This window comes from Drosophila hydei, unplaced genomic scaffold, assembly GCF_003285905.1.
Source record: "Drosophila hydei strain 15085-1641.00,03,60 unplaced genomic scaffold, DhydRS2 tig00000383-arrow-arrow-pilon, whole genome shotgun sequence".
NCBI classification, from domain to species: Eukaryota; Metazoa; Arthropoda; class Insecta; order Diptera; family Drosophilidae; genus Drosophila; species Drosophila hydei.
The window spans coordinates 99,648-125,965 of NW_022045721.1; the positions used below are offsets into that span (position 1 = coordinate 99,648).

Genomic DNA, 26,318 nt, shown 5'->3' on the forward strand with positions numbered 1-26,318 from the left:
TATAACTTTTTGTTTAATAACTTCTGTTTTACTTAATGGATTTTAATTACAATTTCAGCATATTATCTACATATTCATTTAGAGCCCTTTTCAGCTTAGTAAAAATACCAAATTTGGAAGCTCAAAAAATAAAATCAAAGTCTCTAGCTCATAGATGCTGAGTTATACGGACAGGCAGATAGACAGACGAACAAACGGACGGACGAACAGACGGACGGGGCTCAATCGACTTGGCTTATCGTCCTGATCAAACTATATACTTTAACAGAACCATTATAACCTAATTTCCCATTTTCTATGAGATCAGTGTATAAAAAAAGCTATAACCGCAAACGAACTGGTTGAATCGCCACCTTGAAGCATCAACCAATATTTCCACTTCACTGCTTAGAAGCTAGCATACCTAAAGTGAAGCAGCAGCTTAAATTATTCTTCCAAGAAGTCCAAGAAGTATTCTTTCGAATGCTCTGGAGAGTATTGGCTAAAGGCTAATTGGTCTATACGACCCAACTTTGCCCACCGGTTTCCCATTCTTAGGAATCATCCCTATCACGAAGCGCTTCCAGAAAGTTGTAAGTACCGAATGAGAAGCATGGCGTTGTATCTCACAGTAAGATAATCTATTATTGAATCCTTTCGACGGCTGATCTGTTTCAGAACCTGTTTTGTAAATCCTGTTGTCCGGACATCCACTGGAAGAGGTGAGACAACAATATCTTCAGTTGCTGCAATTTCTAAAGAATCGGCAATTATCGCCGGCGTGAATTGATCTTGAAGATGGTGGACAAAGGCCTCATCTTATGACTCGTCTTCATCGGTGAAGTGTTGCGTATGAAGGCTCGGCAGATCAGCTACTGCTTAAGTTTGCTGGTAAGTCTCCATAATGTAAATGTTTTAATTATGTGTGATTTGGCCTGTTATAGTACATTGTGGTTCTGAGCCTGAGCTAGCGCAGCATTAAGTTACCTCGTGGCTTCGTTGTAGCTGTCTTTACCATTAGCGTAATCGAATCTAAACCTTCTTGCCTATTTTTTTGTGTATTATTTTGGGTCTCCAAGGAGAGGGGAATATGGTATGAAGAAAGAGAGGGTGGAGCTGCCAGGACCGCAGAGTGAACTATTTCTTCTTGCAGTTTGTTTACACCGTAATCCACATCTTCAGGAATGTTTAGTTCCATTTCTGGATATAAAGAGTAGTGTAGCTCGCGTCTAAAAACTCCTAAATCTGATCGTACTGGCAGTAGTCGTTTCCCAGTGCGGAAAAGCTGCGCAAGAACTGTGATCATAAGTTGTCGGTGGGCAGACGATAGCTAGACCACAAAATATATTGCAGAGGTCCTATATCTATTTAGTGGCTAACAAGTAGGCACTCCAATCTCCAATATGCTATTCTGTCCGTTATGAATCGCTTCAAATATAACTTTTCCACGTTGATTCGTAGTGTTACTACCTCAAAAGCTATGCGACTACCAATGAGGGTGTTATTCAAACTAAATAAATTAAGGCAACTTCTATCTAAGATGAGTGAACAAGACTGATGAGACACCAAGACTGTTTGCTCGTATCCGAATATTTATTTTAGTGGACCACTCATAATTTTCTGATATTGACATGATATCAATGGTTTTATGAGAGGAACACAGATAGTCTTGTTACTGAGGCCATTGGCGTTCCAGAGCTGGTCATGGGGCCAATAAACATGTTTGCATGCTGTGCCATTAGTTCCATCAAACTATTGATGATGTTGTTGAAACAGCACTTGGATAATGACGGATCTTCCACCTCATACGGCCTGCACATAAGAAACACCACTTGTAGGCTCAGGTACAAGTCTGGGGTCCAAATTCGGCAAAGCTACTCGATGCCGCATTAGGTATTTGAGCTAAATAGCATTTTTGCACTGGAGCCTGTAGCTTGTATATTAAGTAGCCCTTGTAGTTGGCAGCGTGGTGGAACTCGTAATGTACACAAGTAAGTGATTAGTACTTTCCCCTTTGGATGCATGTTTCCCGGCCCATTTCACACACTTGGGAGCTTTTTGGCAGTAGTGCTGTAGTGAAGCCCTTTGAAGCAGCTCTATATGGCTTGTTTTCTTTAATCCCAGCTTTGTAATTCTCTATGAATACACAATAATTATCACTAAATTAAGTTAATACGCCAATATGGTTTTGTCTTGATTTAATAACGTAAGACTTTGCATGCTGAAGTAATGACACACATGTAATGTTTAGGCACCAAATGGGAGGCGGTCGAGGTTATGGCTGTTCCATTGGCTGGTCAGTCAATATTTGGAGCTGCTGACGATTCACAATATCTACTTTGAGCATTGCAAAACGATTTTGTGTTGCTGCTGCGCGGTTACTGGTCAAGAATAAACGATTTTTATGACTTGTTAATGTTTCTGATACCTTGCATAGAGACTATATCTATGACCTTCATATTTTTAGCTTTAGGTACGACTTTCATATTATCCATTACAATGTTGAGTCGGGCTTTAATTCATTAACATTATATTTCTCGCGACTGTAGCTCGTGTATGCACTTAAGTGCAGTGGCGCAATAAATGCAGATGTATCTATTGTTAACTACTTGAAATGCTACAGTGTGGGGATTCGACCAGGAAGTTTGTTTTAACATATTGAAAATGGGAAATCAAGGCATAATGGATTTGTCCAAATGTATGTAACAGGCGAAGGCGTGACAGACAATATAAAAGCTATATATTCTTGGTGAAGACGACGAGCAATGTTTATCCGAATGTATGAATGCGTCGATATCGAATGAATGAATAAGTCAATCTCTAGAGACTAAATTTTTTTATAGATCCACCTCAATTACGCTCTTATCAAATTTGTTTCAAATAATCGATAGCTATTGCCGTTTCATTTTTACCGATTAAGAAACATGGAAATTCACTTATTAAATTATGTCTTGTACATCTTTAGTGCTGGAGTCTTCAAATTTGGCTTTTCCCCCAATTCTTTACAGGCCGTACGACGGTAGCTATGCCTATATCCGGCAGTAGTTATACTGAGAAACCAAATTAGGAGTGCCGCAAAGTCGCTTTTGGTGTCTTATCAGATACTGTTGGACTTTGACGCTGTGATACTAGATTAGACGACACATACGTGGATAGAACACCTCTACGGATCCTAAGACAGGATCTAGAGACAGTTAAGCAAAATAATAATTCGCTAATGAAGTTCTATGAGAGTCCCCAGAGAAAGCTTACAATGGCCATCAACAAGGTCGTAGCATCATACGACGTAGACAGAGCCGCCTCATTGAACAAGGAAGTTAGAAGATGCTTTGCACGCATTTGTCACCAGCCTTATAAAAGGGTTGAGTGCACAGAAGAACCAAACCCATGCCACGTCGCCAGAGCCCATCGACGTTGACACTTCAGTGTCAAAGTTTAGGAAGCAGACAGGTTACAATAAAAAGCAGTTCAGTAACAAGCGGGTCCAAAACGAACAAGTCAAAAAAAGGCAGAATTCATCCGAAAGGGTCACAAGTCAGAGACGCCAGCGGGTGAATAATACTCTGCAAAAGGAGCTCACCCAAGAGGGTGAATATGATAAGTTAGCTCACGAACAGTGTGCAGACGATGAATGTGAGTCTCTGCATGATAGCCCTTAGCTCTGTATGATAGCCCCATCGAACGACTTGGTTGGCTTGGAGAAGACTAAAGTTTATTATCGACACGGGTCACCATCAGTTTTCGACTTTTAACGAGGCATTAACTTTTAATACTGCAGTCTATTCAAAGTTTTGTGAAAGGCCAAATCAAAGACTTATTCCAGAATGGTATAAAAAGGCCTTCAAAATCCCCGTACAATAATCCAACCTAGGTTGTAGACAGAAAGACATATGACGAGAATGGAAACAAAAAGAAAACTCACGAAATAGATTTCAGAAGCCAAATGAGACTGTCGCCGATAAATACCCAATGCCAAACATACCTATGATATTGGCAAACCTTAGTAAAGACAAATTTTTCACAACACTAAGCATAAAATCGGGTTGAAGAAAGCGTGAAGCATCTTCTAAAGAACAATCGATGACGTTTTACGCGAGCTAATTGGAAAAACGTGTTATGTTTACGTTGATGACGTCATAATATTATCCCAAATTGTAGAAACTCCCGTCAGGCACATAGACTGGGTTCTAAAGGGCCTATGCGAGGCCAACATGATACTCTCAAAGAAAAAAACTCAATTTTTCTAAGAGTAGAGTAGCTTGGTTTCGTTGTAAAGGTAGAGTACCTTGGTTCCTGAAAAGGTAAAAGCCATTCAGGAATACCCTGAGCTAAAAACTCTGTTCGAACTAAGGACAGACTTTGCTACAATTGCAACACCTTTGACAAATTTACTTAAAGGCGAAAATAAGCAAGTACATGTCGTCAACGAAGTGCAGAAAGATACTTTCGAGAGGCTAAGAAACATTTTTCTACCACAAGATGGCAGACCCATTACCATGATTTCCAGAAGACTAAAAAACAGAGAGGCCAACGATGTAATCAACTTAGTTTGGGCCTTTGGCAATTCATGGCATTCACATTTACACAGACCATTAACGTCTAACCTTTGCAGTTTCGGACAAATCAAAGGCATACATAGATAGATAGATACATAGAATAATGAGCAAATTGGCCAAAGAGATAGTTGCAAATTACAAAACCTGTTTAGTACAGGCCAAATACAACAGACATCCAAAAACAAAATCCTTGGTGAAACCCCAATTCCGTCGTATTCCGGCGAAATTTTGCACATCGACGTGTTTTCAACTGTGCAATACCAATCGTTAATACAAATCTCAACTATTTTCCAAAAACAAAAGCTTTATACTGCGCCAACGAAGCGTCATTCAACTCTGAAACCATCATCCCAATGCTAAAAAACAGATAAGAGATAGATGTGGTGCATGCCTCACCACTTCACAGTACCTTTAATAGTCAAGTGGAGCGTTTTCACAGTACACTACTGGAAATAGTCAGGTGCCTTAAGATTGATAATACCGTCGATTTACTCTTATACGCAGCCTTGGAATGCAATCGTTCCCTGCATTTGGATACGGGAAAACCCCGATTGAGGTAGCACATGCCTCTTCAGCAGAACTTGAGCGAAGCGTACAAAACCTGGCTGGTAAAAGCTAAACAAGAGCAGCTTGATGGAAACAATCCTACAAGGCCAGGTGTGTGATGTAGTGGAAGAGGGTTTTGTTAAAAAAAAAACAAAAGACTAGGAGATAAGCGTACCCCTTTATGTTCAGAAAAAGTTATTCAAGCATACCTGGGAACGTCTGTTCTCATTAAAAGGAGGGTGGTCCATAAAGAAAACCTATAGTAGTTTTTCTGTCTCCATCGCCCTCAATAGTTATAATTGATTTCAAATCATCTTTTCCCCCAAGGCTATCAGCTTGCTTATTGCCCTGCTGGCAACAGCGTATGCTCGGATCACCGTTAGAATAGTCCAGACGAAACAATCTCACATGCTCACTCCAGAACCCTATTGTTAGTTTTAAGGGTACATCATAGAATTGCCAGAAGCTTGGATTTTCTGGCACGCCTGATGCCGCAGATTTTTACATGATAAGGATGTCGCAATCAAAACGGAGAGTCAAATAATAGGTAGGTAGTAAGAAATACGAAAACGCAGGAGCAAGTAGACCTGCTTACAGATTCCGTAAATAAAATATTAAACGCAAAATGAAAGGAATTTGTAGACATTCAAAATCTCTATGAAACGCTATTAGCGAGGAATAGAATGAAATTCAGAATCTTATGTTCACAGTTACACTTGCCACGTCTAAAATTATAAATCCTACCGTATTGGATCACAAGGATTTAAAAGCCGTATTGTCTGAACATCCCACTTGCGCTATAGGACTTGGACTCAGCTTTTTGTTCAGTTCACTCGTCTTTCTAATCCAACGACATAGAAAAATGCGAGTTTCAAAAGGGGAGTAATTAACGAGTGTCCCTCGCACGTTACAGTTTGACCCTTTATTGTTAGAATGGGTCAGCGATTGCACACATAGTGGTGACACAACTGAGTGTGGCTGGTCAACGACCTGACCGCAATGGTCAGCGTCGGTAACATGATACCTTGCTTGTGTTAAAGAAGCAGCGTTATCGTTTACGCTTAGTCGGCATGCCGACTGCTATTGTGTTCTCCTTAATGAAATAGCTTCTAGCCGCTTTGGCTTCTAGATTTAAGTTTGGTCTCGAAACACTTCTGGATTAACAATAAAGCTACTTGCCCTCCGGCAACTTGTCGTTAAACTTATCATTTTAATGTTGATATTATCTTGCTGGGCGACAAGGCCAGTAAGTGAAAGGGGCGCAATCAAGCCTCAATAATCTTCATAAGATCACAATCCGGGCCACAAGCTCACGCCGCTGGACTGAGAAAACAAACCTAATATAATTTACATTCCTAATTAGGACGACAAGCCGAGTCGATTGAGTCCTGTCCATTTCTCTGCATGAATGAACGCATCTATTAGAACTAGAAGCTTGAAATTATGAAAATGTAAGTCCGTAAAATACTTCAATTCCGCAGTCTGCAATTCCTAATAAAAAAGTTGGCGCGCAATTCTGTCTGAGATCAAGAACCGCTGTAATAGCGCGAAACTACCGTAATTCAGCAACCTGTCCCCGAATGCAGACAATGTCGCGAGAGTCATCAAATATTCGCCGACTAATTTTTACCCTCGATTTAAATTTTCCCCTTGCATAACTTAATACTTAAGCAAAGCAAACTAAAGATAAATCTTATCATTTTGAAACCAAAATTACACGATCAATTAATATTTTCACAATATCATATAAAATAAAATATTTTGGCTTTACAATTTGTACACTATAACATTTTTTAGATATTTCTGTTTATCAAGCATTTCTTCAATATTACGATTTAACCATAAACACATTTGCTTGTAATAACAAAAACTTAACTAACCATGGCCAACCCGAATAATCTATTACGACCCGCAGTACTTAATATAGTTGACACAAGCGAATTACCAACTTTAGCGCCAACCAACGCCAATAACGACGAAAATGACCAGAGACAGCAGCAACGAACAGCAAGTAGACAGCCGATGCATCAAAACAATAGAAGGGGTGAAACAAATTCCATATAAAACTATATAGACCAAATAATCAATGATAGATTGGCAACAATACTAAACAACATGAGTGTTAACAGCAATGCTAGCGATTTTGCTGAGGCAGCTGCCTATAGCATAGATCCCGGCTCTAGAGGCAACACTACTGACTTAGACCGCGTGCCACACATTGTAAAAGGAATGAGAGAATTTTCAGGAGATCCAGCGGAGTTTACCTCCTGGGAAAAGGGCGTAAATAGTATTTTAGAGCCATACTCTAGTATCTAGTATCAAAGGATCACCAAAATACTTTAGTATTCTACAAAATATCCGTAATAAAATAACTCACCATGCAGACCAGGGATTAGACTCTTATAAAATGTCCCTTAACTGGGAGGCAATTGCTCGATACTTACTCCTTACCACCATGACACAAAATGGACAACAGACAGTTGAAGAATTTTATCGAAATATCCTTGATTTCCTTGATTCGCAATAAGGTCAGTTGTCTAAATCTCGACAGACCAACTGAGGTAGTTATGACAAAATCATATAGGGATAAAGCATTAGATACGCTTGTAAGAAGCCTACGAGGCGATTTATCACGTCTTTTAGGCACCAAAGAAACAACTGTTTTGCCGCAAGCATTGCATTAGTGCCTGAAGTAAGAAAACCACGACTATAGGACGAATTACGCGAATAATAGACAACAAAACGTCAAATTCAGAAGCGTAGAACAGAACCCTATTCCGGCACCCTGTAGATTCATACCGATGTTAGTGTGATGTTTAAACTAATATAAAATCAATTCATTTATTTTTTAAATATTTTTCAATATTTAATAATACATACATACGTATGTCGTTTTATTGAAGGATATAATTGCTTGCGCAATCTATGCAGTGCGCATTTGCAGCAGTACCCAGCGCTTCTCGTACAGTGTCGTGATATTTGCCTGCATATTCCTCGTATGCGCTCTCGCTTGCGAAGATTGAACGCTGTTACATTCTTGCTGCTAACCGCTCACCGTCATTTGCACCCTCGCTTTGCACTTTTTATCATTCGACAATATAAATAAGTGTGTTTGTGCATTAGTAATATTCGTCGGTGTATTTGACATTTGCGCTCTCAATTGCGAAAAACGAGCGCTGGGACGTTGTTGTTGCTGAACAATAATCGTTACTCGCACTCTCACTTTGCGCGGACTAGCTAGTGTGAATGTACAAGCACGCATGTACATTACACTTCGCCGCTCACACTTATTCAAACTGTTGTGGAACAGTCTGGTTGTTGCCTTTGGTAAATAGATAACAGGTGTCTGTTTCATTAGTTCCTTAACAGCTTAACACTCACTAGGCGTATAAACATAATATATAGACATTAGCGATCCCACACGCATTACCTAGATTTTTTATAGTATTCCTGGGCTTGCCGTTGCGCAAATTCTGTTGACACTCATGAATTATACAAAGATTATAGTTCGGGTTCTGATTGAAATTTGATTTGATGGTGAAAGGATCGATCTATGGACGACTCATCATCCGAGCGAATTGAAGACCATGACAAACTATAGCCCGCATTAATAAATTTTTGAAAATTCGAAATTGAGTGTTAATTGGAAATATTAAATCGATATATATAAAGTTTTCAAGATTACGGCGACTACTCAGAATATAAAAATTCTATTGGTTATTTTGAGAGCTTGGTTGACAAGGATCCAGCGCTATCAAACATAGAGCAGTTCAACCATTGTTAAAGCTAATTAGGTATTAGATGCTAATTACCTCAAGGCTTTGAATGCTCTTGAAGTGTGCATCTCCAAGTTGTTTGAACTGCCCAACATGTCTGAACCATCAGCATCATCTTTGTGGTCGCTAATTGATTCAATATTAGCTACTTTGCGTGCCTATTATCCCTAGGATCTCATAAACAAATTTCTAATGCCATGCTGATTCATTTAGTAATATCCAAGGAGGACCCCGGCACTCGCTCAAAATAGTAAGAAAATCTCGACTGCACGAAACTCCCATTGTAACAGTCTTGCCACACAGTCGTGAAACTGCTTTGAACTGACGGTATCACATAACACTTAACACTTCGCTGCTGAAGACGCGTCTTCTGAATGTAATGTGATGCGTAAATTAATTCACGACAACACCGAAAGAAGTGGAAAAAACGTCACTGGCTGCAACTCTGCCAAGTCAACATCAGTCCTTGAATTCCAAATTCGCAAAATGCTATCTGCTCTTATTAATTTTTGCGAAGAATACATTCAGTAGTTTCTTGCAAATCAACTCATTGTCGTGCTTGATCTAAGCCCCATCACCCCATGCTGCATAGATCTATATCTATTCAAACAGCCTCAGTAGTATTACCGGCAGCTCCTAGGCCCATTTCGTCACAGTTCTCTATCAATCATGCTAGTATTGCTTCAGATCAACTTCTTTCGTCAACTGCTATTGTGAAGATAAAGGATCAATCAGGATAATATCAGTTAGCCAAGGTCCTCTGAGACTCCGGCTCTCAGATAAACTTTATAACTGAAAAACTAGCCAAACAGCTAAAACTGAGATGACAAAAAAAGGGAAATAAGTTGTTGCTAACTGTCAGTCATCTATTCATCAAACATCTATAGCATCGCGAACGGACGACACAGAAATCATGTCAGATTTCGGTATATAAGCGACCATATCTTGTTGATGAGAGCATTGTTTTAAGAGAAGACCCAATAAAGGGAGCTAGCTGCAGTCCAACACTACAATAAACAGCCTTTAGGTTGGATTGTGTCTGGTCGGAGGAGACGAATGAAACTGTCGACAACTTTAATAAATGTTGTGAAGAACGAGAGGTATATAGATTAGTACGTTTACAAATTTTTGGAATTGGAAGAAAAGCCAAGTACACTAATTCGAATTTGTATGCTCCAGAACAACAACTATGCGAGAGGTCCACAACACCTTGGGTCGGCTCAGAGTGCCTTTGCCATTCAATTCGAGTGAAAATTACCTAGACTTGCCATAAGATATAGCCAAGAGACGTTTTATGGCTCTGGACCTATGTATATTACCTTTTTGAAGGAATACTAGCTTTTGGCTCATGTGAGTCCAACTGACAGACAAATCATTTAATCATGATACATCTAGCAAGTCGTCATCTCAGTTGTCACTGAATGATCTACTCATGTTGCGTTCAACCATTCAGCCACAGTTACGTTTTCGTTTTTCTACGTTTCGTCGACTTCGTCCTCGGGCTGCTACCGCTGACAACGCTATTTTCAGCTTATGGTATGGAGAGAAAAACATCTACTAATACCTTATTAAAACATCTGAGCGACCTGCATGCCTCTAAAAAAAGCTTCCGCAATGTGCTTTCCCCATGACTTTTAACAATTTTAAAAATTATTCAGACATCTGTCTTTCTTCTCACAAAATGGTGGTCCAATTTTGAGCAACTTGCTGCGCAACCAGCAAGCCACATTCGACAATGCTCTAGAACTAAGACTACTGGATGACTCAATCAATAACAGGCGACATAAAAGATTTCATGTCCTAGACCTGCCCCACAGAAATAGATAAATATATAAAGTAGGTAAGTATATGGATTGATCTCATTGGAGCTCAAGCCATCCGTTTATATAATATTATTGTTAACAAATTGGTGTATTGTCTAACATAAGACAGATTGCAAATAAAAACAGCAAAAATTTAGAAACTGCATTTCGATCATGTTTTTAATCGACTACAATAAAACGGGATATCGATAACTAGATTCATACAGACGAACAGGACTCAATCGACTCCGCTTGTCGTCCTGATTGAACTGCTTCGTCAACAATGGTCAATGTTCAAAATGCGTGTAGTGAAGTGGTTCGAAAATGCGTGCATTGTTTTCGCTATAAACCGAAAGTTTTATCATAATGGTCATTCTTCCTGCTGACCGATAACATGAAAATAGACCATTTGAGATCAGCGGTGTGAATTTCTATGCTTTACTTCGAAAGCTGTGCATATTGAATTATTTAGATACATTTCTAATGTGCTTATCCAGTTTTAATGGTATATGTGGCCGTGTCAGAATGCCACTAATTTTGTGATTGATGCAATTAGGAATTAGTTTTTAAGCCACCGCGGGCGCCGCACTTCCGTCGGTCAAGGCAATAGATCGCGCCGTCTTGCGACAGGACGAACTGGCTACTGTTCTAGTCGAGATAGAGGTCGTCCTCATTTTCCATCTAATGGTCACTTTCAGCAACAACCCAAACAACAGCGAAGTCCTTACGTTCACACGGCTGATAGCTGCGTCAACGCAGCTGATCTCCAAAATCAATGTTCGATTATGGACAGACTTGTCAAGTGATTAGGGATTACCTGCCCAGCCTCCATTAGAAGACAAAATGGACAAAAGAGAGGGAAAATATGGAAGTCAGAAAAATCGTCCTCATGAGAGAAGACAACCCTCAGCATTGGATACTATGCAGAGATGGTAGGGTGCGAGTGGTGGTCACAAACACCAAATCTGCCATGCGTATTTCATCTCTTAGTCTAAGTACATTATGTAATGAGTTCTGCGGTTGAGTAGAGCTCAAAGCGGGAGACATACTATGCTCTCCTTCTTCATATATATAGCTTGTATATATTTATATGCATATCGCATAAGCATTAGGCAAGCGGCATAGACCTTAGGCAAAGTGCGTACGCGGCATCTCCCACGGTGCTGGTCAGACCACACTTAAGTGGCTGATCATATTCCATTTGTTTATCTTTGCGCTCGCCCTATGTTTATGCGTAGGGACAAATGTCACTATATGCGTATTTAGTATACACTATCATATGTTAGGCATATGACGCATTTATATGTAGAACACTCTATTGCTTCTATTGAATTGCTTCGGGTATAATTAAAACGTTATTAAATATACTATGCCTGAACAATTGTAAACCTTTATTAATATTACCGTATGCCTTAAGAAAATAATTGTTAATTTAAGCGGTACTAATTGTTACCAAAGCTAGTTCAGGGTACTAGGGCTTACTGCAACTTTAGCAACGCGGAACTACGGAACTCATCAGAGGGACTTACCTCATTCGGCTTCACAATGGCATCAACGGTCGCAGATCGACAACACCAAATCGACCATCCGCTGCAGGTTATCCCGGAAGAAAACGGATCGCCTATCGGCACTCCAATACGGTCATTTGCGAGATCAACGACGTCCCGTACTTAAAAGTACGGGTCGGATTTAAAGAGGGAAGGGTTAACAAAAAAGTTTTTATACAATTCTCGCTGCGCTCAAGAACCGCTACAATACAAAAATACTTCAATTCCGCAGTCTGCAATTCCAAGAACCGCTGCAATAGCGCAAAACTACCGCAATTCAGCAACCTGTCGCCGAATGCAGATAAAGTCGCGAGGGTCATCAGCAACGCTGCCGCCATCAACTCAAACTTTAGCTAGCTAGGGTATAGTCGACTTAAGAATAAAGTAGTCTTAAATCTGGGATCAACCTGATCACATGTAAAAATAAAACTGGAGATCTATTATTTTAACTTATAGCATGCGCATGTCAGGTTTGTTTCAAATAATCAATAACTTTTGTAATTGTTACCATTGTTATTGTTATTGAATAAAAACATGATCGACATGCAGATATTATATTATATCTTGCACGGCTTAAGAGCTAAAGCTTTTCATTTTGTGTTTAGCTTGATGTATATTTTCTACAATTTTTATTTTTGTTATATTTTGTATACCTGCTCCAAATTTCTACAAATTCTTTAAATTTAAGTTCAGTTGAATATAGGGTCAATATATGAACTAGTTTGCATTTATACTAAGCTGACAATTACTCCAATAAATTATGTTCATCATATGTTGAACATTTAATTAATATCCAGTAAATAAAACAGAAATTATTAAGCAAAACGTTTGGCTAATTAGCAAAAGCACGTTGCAAGCAGCGCCAAGCGTACACATTATTCCTATACATGTGCAAGTTAATAATGCTTAACTGCAGCTGGTCAAATTCGGCACACTCACTAAGATAGGTGCTGGCAACTTCAAGCAAATTACAAAGTTAAGTGTTGCCAACCTCAAATTGCATATGAAACCTAGGTGCTGCCAAATTGAAGCAAGTTACAAAATTACTTGCAGCCGACTTCACAAAAAGAAAGGATTTGTCATTCTCTTTTCCGGTGGTACCTTTGGCAAACCAAGACCGACGTGATCACGTGGAAATAAAGCATCACTATTAATACAATCCTAACATCTTACTGAATTTGCACACACACATGCAAATGCGTGTATTCTCTTATTTTCGGAGAATCGAAATTACGATTGAATTTTGATTGCATTATCAGCTGCTACTTAAGTTAAAATTTGCAACTTCTTACACAAGCAGTATGGTAACTGTGTTAGTAGAGGCGGCGCTCGTTTTTTCTTTGTTTTTTATACCCTGATCTCATTGAAAATTGGAAATCAGGGTATAATGGTTAAGTGCAAATGTATGTAACAGGCAGAAGGAGGCGTGGCAGACCCCATAAAGTATATATATTCTTGATTAGGAGGACAAGCCGAGTCGATTGAGCCCTTTCTGTCCGTCCGACTGTCCGTATGATTTTTTTGTAGGTCCGTGTAGAGCATATTTTGATTTTTTCGATAGCGATTCCCGTTTTAGTGTTATTGAATAAAAACATGAGCAAAATGCAGTAAATAAAATATATCTCTTACGGCTTAAGAGCTTGAGCCTCAAGCTTTGTATTTAGTTGTATGTATATTTTATGCAATTTTAGTTTTTGTTGTATTTTGTATACCTACTCCAAATTTCTTCAAATTCTTTAAATTTAAGTTCAGTGGGAAATAGGGCTATTATGTAAAGAAGTTTTCATTTCTACCAAGCCAATAGAATATACTAATCATATACTGAAATTTTCAATAAACCCCATTAAATAAAACAGAAGTTATTAAATTTTTTTATTAGTTCAAATCACTTCTTAATACTCGATACAAGTTATTGAAAAAAAACGCAGATAGAGACTTGACTAGGGCTTTCTTAATTGTTTGATTTCTATTGCTTCCAAAAATCTCCCTCTTATGTGGATTAGTTTTCATCTATCTAGCTTTCCAATTCCTAATTCTCCCTTTTAAATGTGTTAACACTTCCTAGTCGGTATCAGTATCAGTAGTAGTTGTCAACATAAAATTTAAGTTCAACGCCGCTTTAATACATAATAATACAGTTGTCATCTCTTCGAATCCTAAATTGCACCTCTATCCCTTTTTTTTAATAGTTCACGATTTTACTCATGCTTTCAAAAATTTCTCCAAAATTAGGACTTGCCAGGCAATAAAATGACACTTTTTGATTTTGAAAACGTTGAAGTAATTTTGACATTCTCTTGACTTGCACGCTCCGGTCTCCGAAAATATATAAAAAATCTAAAAATCTTCTCAATTCACCTAAGAAGGCATCTAGTCCTGTAACTTATTGCTTCTAATTGTATAGTTTTTTGTTGCCATGCAGACAAATAAAGTTACGTATCCTTTAAACGTTTCTTGTCCACGATTCTTTGAGCATATCATATAATAAGGACCAGCATAAGCTATTCCTGAATATATGGGTACGACACTGTAATCATATTCTTAGGAAGATTTTCCATTCTTGTTTTAACGGATGTACTTGCGATACAATAAAATGTAAAGTCCAAAGATCAAAAATTTTCGCTGAATTAAATTTATTATTAGATTGATTATTAGATTTATTATTAGCCTGAGTCCCTGCCCGTTTTTCCGTATGTATGAACGTATCGGTCTCAGAACCTATAATAGCTAGAGATTTGAAAAAATGGCTAAGTATAAGCTATTGAAAATATTTAAAAACAAAGATCGGACGGGGTTTAGGGTACTTAGTCTGACACACAGATTCATTCCGTACTTTCTATTTTTAACAATTAAATTTACGCGTAAAGCAATTATATTTAAATCAGAATACTAATTTAAAAAAATAGAAATATAAATATAATAAATTTTTTTAAAAAATATTTTTTATATATATAAGACTTTTACAACACGCAAAAAAAAAGATATATATATATTAATATTCTCATTTGAAAATCTTTCAATGAAATATGAAGACATTTTGTCAAATTACTTTATTCCGAGACGCCTTTTAGGGGCGTGAAAAGTCGGAAAAACGCAGAGGTGAGTGTCAGAAACGCTATTAGTTTAAGTGGTAGAGACTTTAAATAAAAAAAAATAGATTCGTGTGAAAAAGATATAATAGACATCTCTACGCTCATTGGCGGCGTGACAAATCGGGCAAAACTGTACCTTTCACATTTTGAAAGCTACAATTTGGTATATTACTTACTGTAACTTACCCTCTGAAAAATAACGTATACCTCCACTAGGGGTGTAGAAAATCGTATCTGGCTATAAAATGTTTTAATGTAAAATTATATTTGTATTTGCAACAATACAACATACAATTTAGCTGTGGCCGTGGCAAACCACAAAAGTCTATATCGTCTAAAGTTTATTGCTATCGTCAAAACTCGCTGCAGTTTGTTTAATGGAAACAAGTAATACATCTCTAGTCGGGGGTGGTCAGCTAGGAAATAGCCTGAGCCCTGCGTGGATCTGATAGTACTCTCATTCCACGGTTCTCTTATACATGGCTTACAAACAACACAACGCTTATAGGCTTTACTATGGGACCTTTATTGTTGAATAGCTTTTATTCTCGATGGACTTTCTAAATGAAATTTTCAATGTACAATGATCGATTCTATCGATGAGAGGGAAATGAGATACGTATAGTAGTACTATACAGAAAATACATTTCAAATTTCAAGTTAGTTACGCGAATGGAAAGAAGAAAATTCACACGCTTTCACATATCTATATATGTATATGCAACCAAACTTAAATTTAAAGACTGGGAAAATTATAATTAAAAATAATTATGTATGCAGACCTAAAAAGAAAATTTCACGTCTCTAGCTCGTATATGCTCTAAAATCTTTCATATTTACGGACAGATGGACGGGCGGACACACAGACGGTTAGATCTAAATCGACTCATAGCACCGTCCCAATCCAGAATATATATATTTAATGAAGACTTCCACACGTTCTTCTGCCTGTTTTTGCTGTGAAATCACAATAATTAATAAATTTTTTTAAAAAACAAATACTTATCTCTGGGCGTTGCAAATCACTTGCTGATCAGTATATAAGTACTCTAACCAAATGTGTTCGGAACAACCGAAATGAAATTAATAGTCATATAACCGGATGAAAATCCGAACACCTCTAATCAAGGAATTAAAAACGCAAACACATAATGAACAATAAAAGGCTTAAATATATTATTGATACAAGTTAATCAATAAACATCATGAATATAACTTTAGTCGAATACAAAACTCAATTAGACAACAGTTAGAAGTTCATACTGTTTGTCAAGAGACTCTACACACTGAAAAAAAGCATACTTTATGTGAAAAACTTAATAACCTTTAATTCAAATAAATGAAATTTTTTAATGGTCAACTGTTTAATTATATTTATTGAGTTAAATTATAAAAAAAATACGAAAACTAAAAATGTGTAACTTGATTTATAATATTATTCAAAACTTATTATAAAAAACAAAATGTTAATTTTACACCTGGAGTCAAAAATTGTCATCATCAATATTGAATTGACAAATAAAAACATTTAAATTAAATGGAAACTGACAAACTTAAAAAGATCTTATATGAGTTCAATGATATTCCGTGCCGCAAACGTGATATTCATTAGTACTATAATAAATGCGATTTAAACCAAGCACAAGGATTTATTTATTTTATTTTATTTTATAAACATCGATATAAATTTAAACAAGCATTTATCAAAGAGATCAACAAATAAATAAATGAATTGACAGGGAAGTATTCGCAAAATCCAAAACACCGGTTTGTTCACCAATTTGGATCGTTCCACACAATGCAGATGTCTCCAATAAGGAAAATTGAGAGAGTTGCAAATTTGAAGTTAAGTAGCAGCTAATAATTCAGCACAATTCAATCGCAATTTCGATTCTTCGAATAGAAAATAATACACGCCTTTGAATGTATGTGTACACACGTATAGGGCGCTGCTGACATGTGCTTTTGCAAATTGGCCAAACGTTGTGTTTAATGGATTAATTAATGGATTTTAATGAAATTTTCAGCATACATATTCTATTGACTACATACATATTCTATTGGCTTGGTTGAGATGCAAACACCTTCACATAATGGCCCTATTTCCAACTAAACTTTAAATATAAGAATTTGGGGAAATTTGGAGCCGGTATCCAAAACATAAAAAAAATCAAAATTGTAGAAAATAAGCATAAGCCCACATACAAAATATGGAGGCTCTAGCTCTTAAGCCGTACGAGAAATAATTTAATAACTCTATTTCGGTCATGTTTTTATTCGATAACAATAAAACGGGAAATTTATCGAATATTTGAAACAAACTTGATATGCGCATGATAAACACGGACCTACAAAAATTTCAAGTCTCTAGCTCTAATAGATGCTGAGATCGACATATTCAGACTTAACATAACAGCCGGATAGACGTACAGCGCGCAATCGACTCTGCTTGTCGTCATGATCACAAATATATATACTATGGGGTCTGCCACGCCTCCTTCTGCCTGTTACATACATTTGCACAAAACAATTATACCGATATTCCATTTTCAATGGGATCAAGGTATAAAAAAATAAGCAAAAAAGATACCGCCAACACCTGGCATTGAACCATGAGCTTTTGGGCAACGAGCACCGCCTCCACAGCACACCGTTAAGTATTGCGATTGTGATTTAATTCAGTTTGAATTGTCAGCTGCTACTTTACTTGCGATTTACAGTCCCTTGGACAAACGGTGCAGTGGCAGTGTTGGTAAAGGTATCACACCTAGTCTTGTACCCCAGACTATAATTCTCTTATTCTTGTTTTTTTTTTGCCACAAACATGAAGTGGCTGAGTCGTTAAAGTTGTAATGCAAGTTGTAAAGAAGGTGTTGATTTGAGACCAGACTAGAGTTTTCTTACTTCTTTTATACAATTTATTTTGTCCGTATTTTAAGCAATACGCTATTTTCAATGAGTGGGATAATCAATTGTCCTATAAATATAAGTACATTTATTTTGTGAAATACTTTAAAACTTTATATAAATAATTTCACCTAACTATCTTATATTTTCAGATAACATAATTGTATTTTGTTTTATAATAATTTTTAAATGTGTAGCTTGGCTGGTATTATATGCACAGGTCGAACCTTTAATAGATCATATGATTTATTAACATAAATAAGTAATAACCAAATATTTCTAAAATGTTATATATTTGCATTGCGGGACTTACCAGATATTATATTGATGTTTCTATTATTCACGGGGCTGCAGGCGTTTTAGTGTTCATTTATTTTTGAATATTACATTTTACTTTTAACTGCTGTGTTTGGATCACTTTAATATGCAACGCATGCTGTTAAACAAATAGAATGTCTCTAGTAACTTCCGCTATATGTTATATCTCAATGTATATTGTTATCTACACATCACATAGGTCATAAAGATTACGTAAAATATTGCGGAAATATGTGTGTATATATATATATATATATGTATATATATATATATATATATATATATATTTATATATATTATATTTATATTTATATATATACATATATATATATATATATATATATATATATATATATATATATATATATATATATATATATATATAAATAGATGTACATACATATGTGCTCATCGTATATGCAGTACAAATTCCAATTCTTAATGGAAGAGCCGTGACTGGAAACTTTCTTGCAAGGTTCGGGCGTAATAGAATATTTTTTGTAAGCAAAAACGAAAAACGATGTGTGAAGTTAACTTTCAATATATATATATATATATATATTGAAAGTTAATTTTTTTTTTTTTTTTTGCAATAGCAATCATCAGCAGCAATAGACTACAGTCACATTCAGAATTTGCGAAGAAAACTTAGGTATCTCGTACCGCACATACACATAAATATGATAAGTGGGACAACTACAGAAATGCAACATCTGCTTAATTTACAATACGCTAAACACTTAAATTTTTGCTTGTAGCTCATGCTCATTGTTTACATTTCACTTATTTTATTGTTCACTTCCAAACAAAAAGCAAAAAACATCAGACAATAGGGCAGCTATGCCAATAGCATAATCGTCATATTTGAGGCGCCACTTCTCACGTAAAACTTAAAACGATGATAACAGAAATGGAACAAGGCAACTGTGGATGTTAACAAGAATGTGTGGTTTACCGTCCACTGTTCACGGTTCACTTTTCATGCACAGAAAAGCACTCACCGAGAAGAGAGACCGACAAAAAAAACAATATGTGTGACACGACGAGTGCTACAACCCACGGCTTTCGATATCCTTTGCGAAACTAAATCGTAGCCAAGAGTACACGATAGGTGTTTGTGTGCAAATACGTACATATCTTGACTGTCCTTGTGTTCTACATGCCCATGGAAAATTGTCATATACAGAAATGCACCTTTGTCAGGTCGGTGCCGTTTTCACGGCTTGGCAACTGCCTGCTCAGGTCAAACATCTGGGATGTTACCGCGCAGGCGCCGATAAAAGTATGTGGATGCCATTTTGATACCCTGATCCCATTGAAAATGGGAAATCAGGGTATAATGGTTTTGTGCAAATGTATGTAACAGGCTGAAGGAGGCGTGGCAGACCTCATAAAGTATATATATTCTTGATCAAGACGACAAGCCGAGTCGATTGAGCCTTGGCCGTCTGTCTGTACGTCCGTCTGTCCAACTGTCCGTATGTGTGAACGCGTGGATCTCAGCATCTATGAGAGCTAAAGACTTGAAGTTTTTTGTAGGTCCGTGTATAGCGCGCGCAGGTCAAGTTATTCGATAACTATTCACATTTAATTATTATCGAATAAAAACAAGATTAAGAGCTAGAGCCTCCAAATTGTATTTAGTTTTATGTATATTTTATGCAATTTTGATTTTTGTTGGATTTTGGATACCGGCTTCAAATTTCCCCAAATTCTTAAATTTTAAGTTTAGTTGGAAATAGGGCCATTATGTGACGGCGTTGACATCTCTACCAAGCCAATAGAATATGTAGATCATATGCTGAAAATTTCATTCAAATACATTAAGTAGAACAGAAGTTATTAAACAAAACGTTTGGCCAATTTGCAAAAGCACATGTCAGCAGCACCACTCGCACGCATTTTTCATATGCGTGTGCACACATACATTTAAATGGGTGTATTATTAGCTGCTACTTAACTTCAAATTTGGAACTGCCCGAGTAAGCAGTGCGGTGACTGCGTTGATAGAGGCGGCGCTCGTATTCAGCTAGTCGAGACCGGTGGAGATGAAATATTTTTTATTGCTTATTATAGTGGCGGTGTTGGTCGAGTTGGTGCGCGTTGCGCAAACAATGAATACTCGATACAAACGATACGGAAAATATTAATAAACGCAAATAGGATTGGGATCAGGGTATTTCCTAGTCGGGCACCCCGACTAGAACTTTCTTACTTGTTAAAAACTAGAGTTGCTGAAAATGTATTGTTCAATAACGAAAGTTGAATCGAATTAAAATTCTACAGACATGCTTCAACGTCGACTGCTTAATACGCAGATAAGACAACTATACTAAAATAAAATGTTTTTTCAAATAAATGGGCTATAAGTGTTATCCAATCGTACTTATGCCAGAGTTGCATCATTATATATAGTATTTGGCAACGCATTCCTCAGTTTGTACAAAAAGGGTAAAAAAGGAAAACATTTTAAAATATTACAATATTAATATAAACATATTTTAATATTTGAATTCATAAACCAAGTTGATATCATCGTTCTTAATCTATTTTTTTTTTTATTATATTTATCGGCTCTATTGCCATCATTTATGTGGATTGTATTTATTTTGGCTCATGTTTCGATTGACGACTGCAAAGAGAAGCACAGAAAGGGCTTAAAGGGACAACTATCCTGCCTGACAGATTCGCGCAGGCCCTCTCACAATGATATGGTCCTTTTCGATTTTTTGTATGGGCTATGTTGCTGACAAATAAATTACTGAAGAAAAACTTGCTCAAATATTTGTATTTTTATAATGTTTTATTAAGAGTATATTGGTTTAAACCAATGTACATTCTACTGTCAATATAAACGCAAACCATTTCACCGCTATTGAATATAGAAACATAAAATTTTTAATATATACCCTTGAATAGGTACGCTTCTCAGTGTTAAGAATATCTGGCTTCTCGTACTGGATGTGTAGTAAATCTAGTTCATCGGATATGCTGTTATATGCTAGGGACTTGATATTTGCCATAATATAATACTCGGACAGAACTTCCAGTTATCGAGCTAAAATACTTAAGTATGGAACCCGAGTTACTGTAAAGATCCTCAAGGCGCTGCAAATGGATTTCGACTATATAATGCTCTGTACATATTCCCGTTATATTTGATGTTATATTATTGGTAATATTAGTGGTAGAAATTTTAGATTTATATATCTACGTCACAAGGGGACGTGGTGAATTAGAAGCTTCTCAAGCATTAGAGCTAGAAACTTACAAATTTGATAATTGAGTTACTTTATACCCCCTCTATCGATATGTAAAATTTATTTTATAATTTCGGGTTGTGGCAATTTGAAAATATGTTATATAATAGCCTTAGCCTTAGCCTTAGCCCAAACATTTTACTATTAAGTTACTGTACGCTACTATAGTTATATATTCACAACTATTCAATTAAAATCTCCTCATCTCACGCACTATCGCGAAAAATAAATATATATCTATATATATATATAATTTGTTTTTATTGTGAAGCAATTGACAACATTAAGAAGAAATAAGATAGGTCTTGTCGGAGTGCATTTGCAGTCTACGAGCACCGTCTCTACCAACACCGCATCTGCACTGCTTGCGCAATAAGTTGCAAATCTCAACTTAAGTAGCAGGTGGTAATTCAAGCACAATTTAATCGCAATTTCTATTCTTCGAATAGAAAAGAATACACGCATTTGAAGGTATGTACCCACACGTATAAGAAAAATGCGTGCGCTTAGAGCTGATTGACATTTGCTTTTGCAAATTAGCTAAACGTTTCGGTTAATAACTTCTATTTTACTAAACGGACTATAAAAATGCAGGCTCCTTCATTGGTTGGCTCTTTTTTCAACTGAACTTAAATTTAAAGAATTTGGGGAAATTTTAAGCCGGTATCCAACAAACATCACAATTGTATAAAATATACATAAAACTAAATTCAAAATTTGGAAACTCTAGCTCTTGAGCCGAACGAGATATAATTTTATAACTGCTTTTCAATCATGTTTTTAATGATTTATGACTTTGTCATCGCCAAGCAAACGAACCAACGACATCTCGATCTGATGCATCCCCTCTATCATTCGCATACTGGCGGTCGAAACTTGTTCCAAGTGTAAAATACTCATTCACGGTCAAGGCTATTTGAAGCTTTCACGTAAAGCTTTCATTAAAAACCCTTGCAAGATATGGCTTCTTGTATATCAGAATACGAGGTCCACAGTAACTTAGTCGTCATCTTATGATAAGTAAAATCCGTTAGATGTAGCGACCAACGCAGCGGCTAATAAGAATGTAATATGAGCCTAGACAACGGCCCACAGAAACTAAAATGGGACACTTGTGTAATCATATGTGCATGATAGAAATTATCCTTCCAGTGGCTGGAAGTAGTTTTAGGATTCTGATGTTAGGTATATAAGACAAATATTTTAAGTAAATAAAACAGCTAAGATTTTGAATTCGGTAAATGTTAAGGTGTTTTCCTCTCTCACTTGCTCGTTACATTGTAAGTTTCAAACAGTAGAAGATATAGTCTTTCCCGATTTGCCACGCTCCAGTAAACGTGGACATATAATAGTTGGTCAATCCTTAAAAGTAGTCTATACTAATATATATGGAAGCTACAGGGTATTTTCCGTATCCCACATTCAAAGAGGTTTAAATTTTTTGGTGCATCAATTAAAAGGTTTACAGTAACTCAATAATTGAACTTTTAAGCGTCTATGTAGATAGATACTCCATATCTGTTTTAATGTAATTGTTGTAATTACGAGTATATATTCCAAATTACAAGTCAAATTTATACAATATTTAGGTAAAGCTAATGTGTTGAGAATCCTAATAGTAACTAAAGTGCCCAATTTTAGGGTTCTAGCTCTAAACCTGTATAAGATACATTTTTATCCGATTTGACATATACGATTTTCTATTTCCTTATTTTAACACTTTATCCGACACACGAGTATATATTTCATATTTTAAGTCTCTATCTTCAATGGTGGCGAAATGATGACGGACAGTAAGACGGGCATTGCAAAAAACCAATATACTCTTATACTTTTAGGCGTATCGGGAAACTCTTGACAATATATGCTTCAATACCTATAGACAGACAGCAACACTGGCATTGCACAAAATCAATATACTAATTTAATTTCGTGAATGAATATGATGTTTTTTACAATAACGACATTGTTTTGTTATGTCCTGAGTGTGTCTATCTCGCAAATTTCCAAAAGCTAAAAATTATGAATGGCACAAACCAAGAGTATAAGCATCTTTTCACATACTTTACCTATTCCTGGACCACAATTATAATCATTAAGCATTAGGAGCTGGAAATACGCATTTTAAGACCTTCTCAACTTTGTGTACATTTCTTGGTATGTACGTTTTCAAAACGGCTAAGTTGATTTGGACATAATCCTCTAATCTAATCTCATCTTATTGTTATTTATATTTTATTAAGCTCCCAAAAATATGAAATACAATATAACTAATTTCCCTACTACTGCCCAGGTATCTTGTTGTACATCAAGTTGGCATCTTCAATGTTCCCATCACTTTTGGTATTATCGCAGACAATTTTCCAATCACACAAAGCCGGGTACATTTTGCTAGTGCCATTGGTGCATTTTGAAGCAGCTTGTCCCGATTGATAAATGGACTCGCTATATATATTGTCATAATCATAGTTACAAGTCAAAAGGAACTGGAATTTGTTTACAGTAGCATCCAAAAATTTTACAGCTGCGCAACCTACACGATGGACTCGATCCCCCACCAACATAGTGAAGTGACCAATCTTTTTTCTGAATATAAGTAAGTTTATATATATATATATATGAGTTTAATGTGGGATGTAAGAATTTTTAGCTTACCCACTTGGGTGTCGGTGATAGCTGTCAATAAAACTCTGATTGGCATCATTATGCTCCCGGAACCAGTTAATTACAAAGGATTTTATCCGGCGAGAATGGGACTTAAATTTACGACCAATCCACAAATATCCAATATTTTGTCCACTAATCTTGAACCTCGGCGTATTCCGGCAATCGTCATGTACTAACTGACAGCGTTTGGCATGTAAGACAGCCATCGCCTCTAGCTCTGCATCCCACCTTAGAACTGGCATGTTTGAAGCGGATTCATATCCAGAAAGGTTTCCTCCGGCAATTCTGTTGCGTACCAAATTGTGCATGTCTAATAAAAACTGACGACGTCGAGCGCTCATGTAAAGCAGTTTTGGGAGCGGGCCACAGATTTCCCCAAATGTGCCATTATTTTCACAGGCAATATTTGGCAATTGCAACACGTGGCTGCCGTTAAAAATGTTGCATAGGGAAGATGCACAATAATCTGGCGGTGTGACAATTTGCTCGGCTTGAAACATTCCACGGTAGATTATTAGCTGCTGAGCAACGTGCAAAAGAACAACCATGAACTTATTAGGTAATGTTAACATTACGAAAACTAGCTAGCAACTGAGCTTTGGGTAAACGTAAATATACTTTTATATAATGTGGACAGCCTTAACTCAAATTGATGCCTAAACCTGATCGCAATGCCTCATTCATGTATACCCTGTACACCTTAAAATATAAAAAAAAAACAGGGCATACGGGTTTTATGCAAGTAAATGTAACAGCTCATCATCGGAAACTTTTTTAGGATGAAACCATTCAAAACTGCAGTTAAGTGTGTAAGGATTTCTGATATATGTATGTCATATATGTAAACAAGTCAGACAGCTCTAGTCATGGTTAGGAGGTACCATAGTCCCAGTCCCATTGGCGTTTTTCAATATTTTCAATAGACTGTATCGAGTATAAAAAAAAAACAAATAAAATCCATTACACCATTACGACACCAAGGTTCGGACCAACATTGCATATGCAAAACAAAAACATCCTTTCGCTGTCTGGGATCTATACATATATATCTTATACAATTTTGAGCTTTACTATATTTTGGATACTGGCTCAAAATTTTCCCGAATTCTTTCAAAATTAGCTCAGTTGCAGATATATCCAATAGTTGAAAGAGTTTACACTCACAAAAAGTCAAATTTTAATGTAGATCATTGAACCTCAGTACTAAATATTGGGTATTTTAAAATCAATCACTTTGCACATAAGAATTATTATTTATATTCAATAGAAACTTCTGATGCGTATGTATTTTCTGGTACTTAATGCCATTTATTAGTGAACCTGTTTGGTAGCTGCTAATACCCTAAAGCTTTTAATTGGTCGTAACAAAATTTCTTGAATCATTTGTAGGAAATATGAATTTTTCAAGGCGAAATCCAAAAAATACCTCTGTAGAAATTAAACTGGCTACCAGCTGCTATAAAATTCTGCTTAAATTACGGTAACAACATTTTAAAATATAAATCTAGTAGGCGTCATTAAGCGTGATTAACTGATATCATTATTGCTCATATAAACAATTATTTATTTAATGGGTCTATACTTAACTGAGATTTGCTTAAATGATTATATGTATTTTCAATAGATTATTTCTACTACTATTATTACTATAAAAAAATGCAGAGAGCAAAATTTGCTCAAAACATGCACGTTTATAGCTATGCACACACAATGAGAGTTACTCGGTATAGATTAGCACTTTATAAACAAATATCATATAGGCTAACAATTACGCTTACACAAGAAATATTTAAGTTTAGCGCCTTAATTGTAATAGCCAGCGTCGGTAACAGTGTACCATATTGATAGTCTACTTGCAGACTGTAGCT

The 26,318-nt window shown here is 36.4% G+C and overlaps 1 protein-coding gene across 5 annotated transcripts in view; it reads right to left on the reverse strand.

Annotated features, from left to right (window-relative positions):
* Positions 1–25,019, reverse strand: part of LOC111596455 (scoloptoxin SSD976) — a 90,265-nt gene extending 65,246 nt beyond the window's left edge. The window contains exons 1-2 of one of the 5 annotated variants that reach the window (XM_023310683.1): positions 19,718–19,754; positions 18,519–18,707 (exon numbers count right to left, since the gene is read on the reverse strand). Coding sequence is in view for 1 of the 5 variants with exons in the window: in XM_023310686.1 (XP_023166454.1) it covers positions 24,066–24,369; positions 24,439–24,998 (864 nt within the window). In the remaining 4 variants the exon portion in view is untranslated. Of the gene's footprint in view, positions 1–18,518; positions 18,708–19,478; positions 19,582–19,717; positions 19,755–24,034; positions 24,370–24,438 lie in introns of those variants that run through there. The other 4 variants (XM_023310682.2, XM_023310684.1, XM_023310686.1 and 1 more) reach the window with 4 other exon arrangements.
* Positions 25,020–26,318: the final 1,299 nt, after the last annotated feature.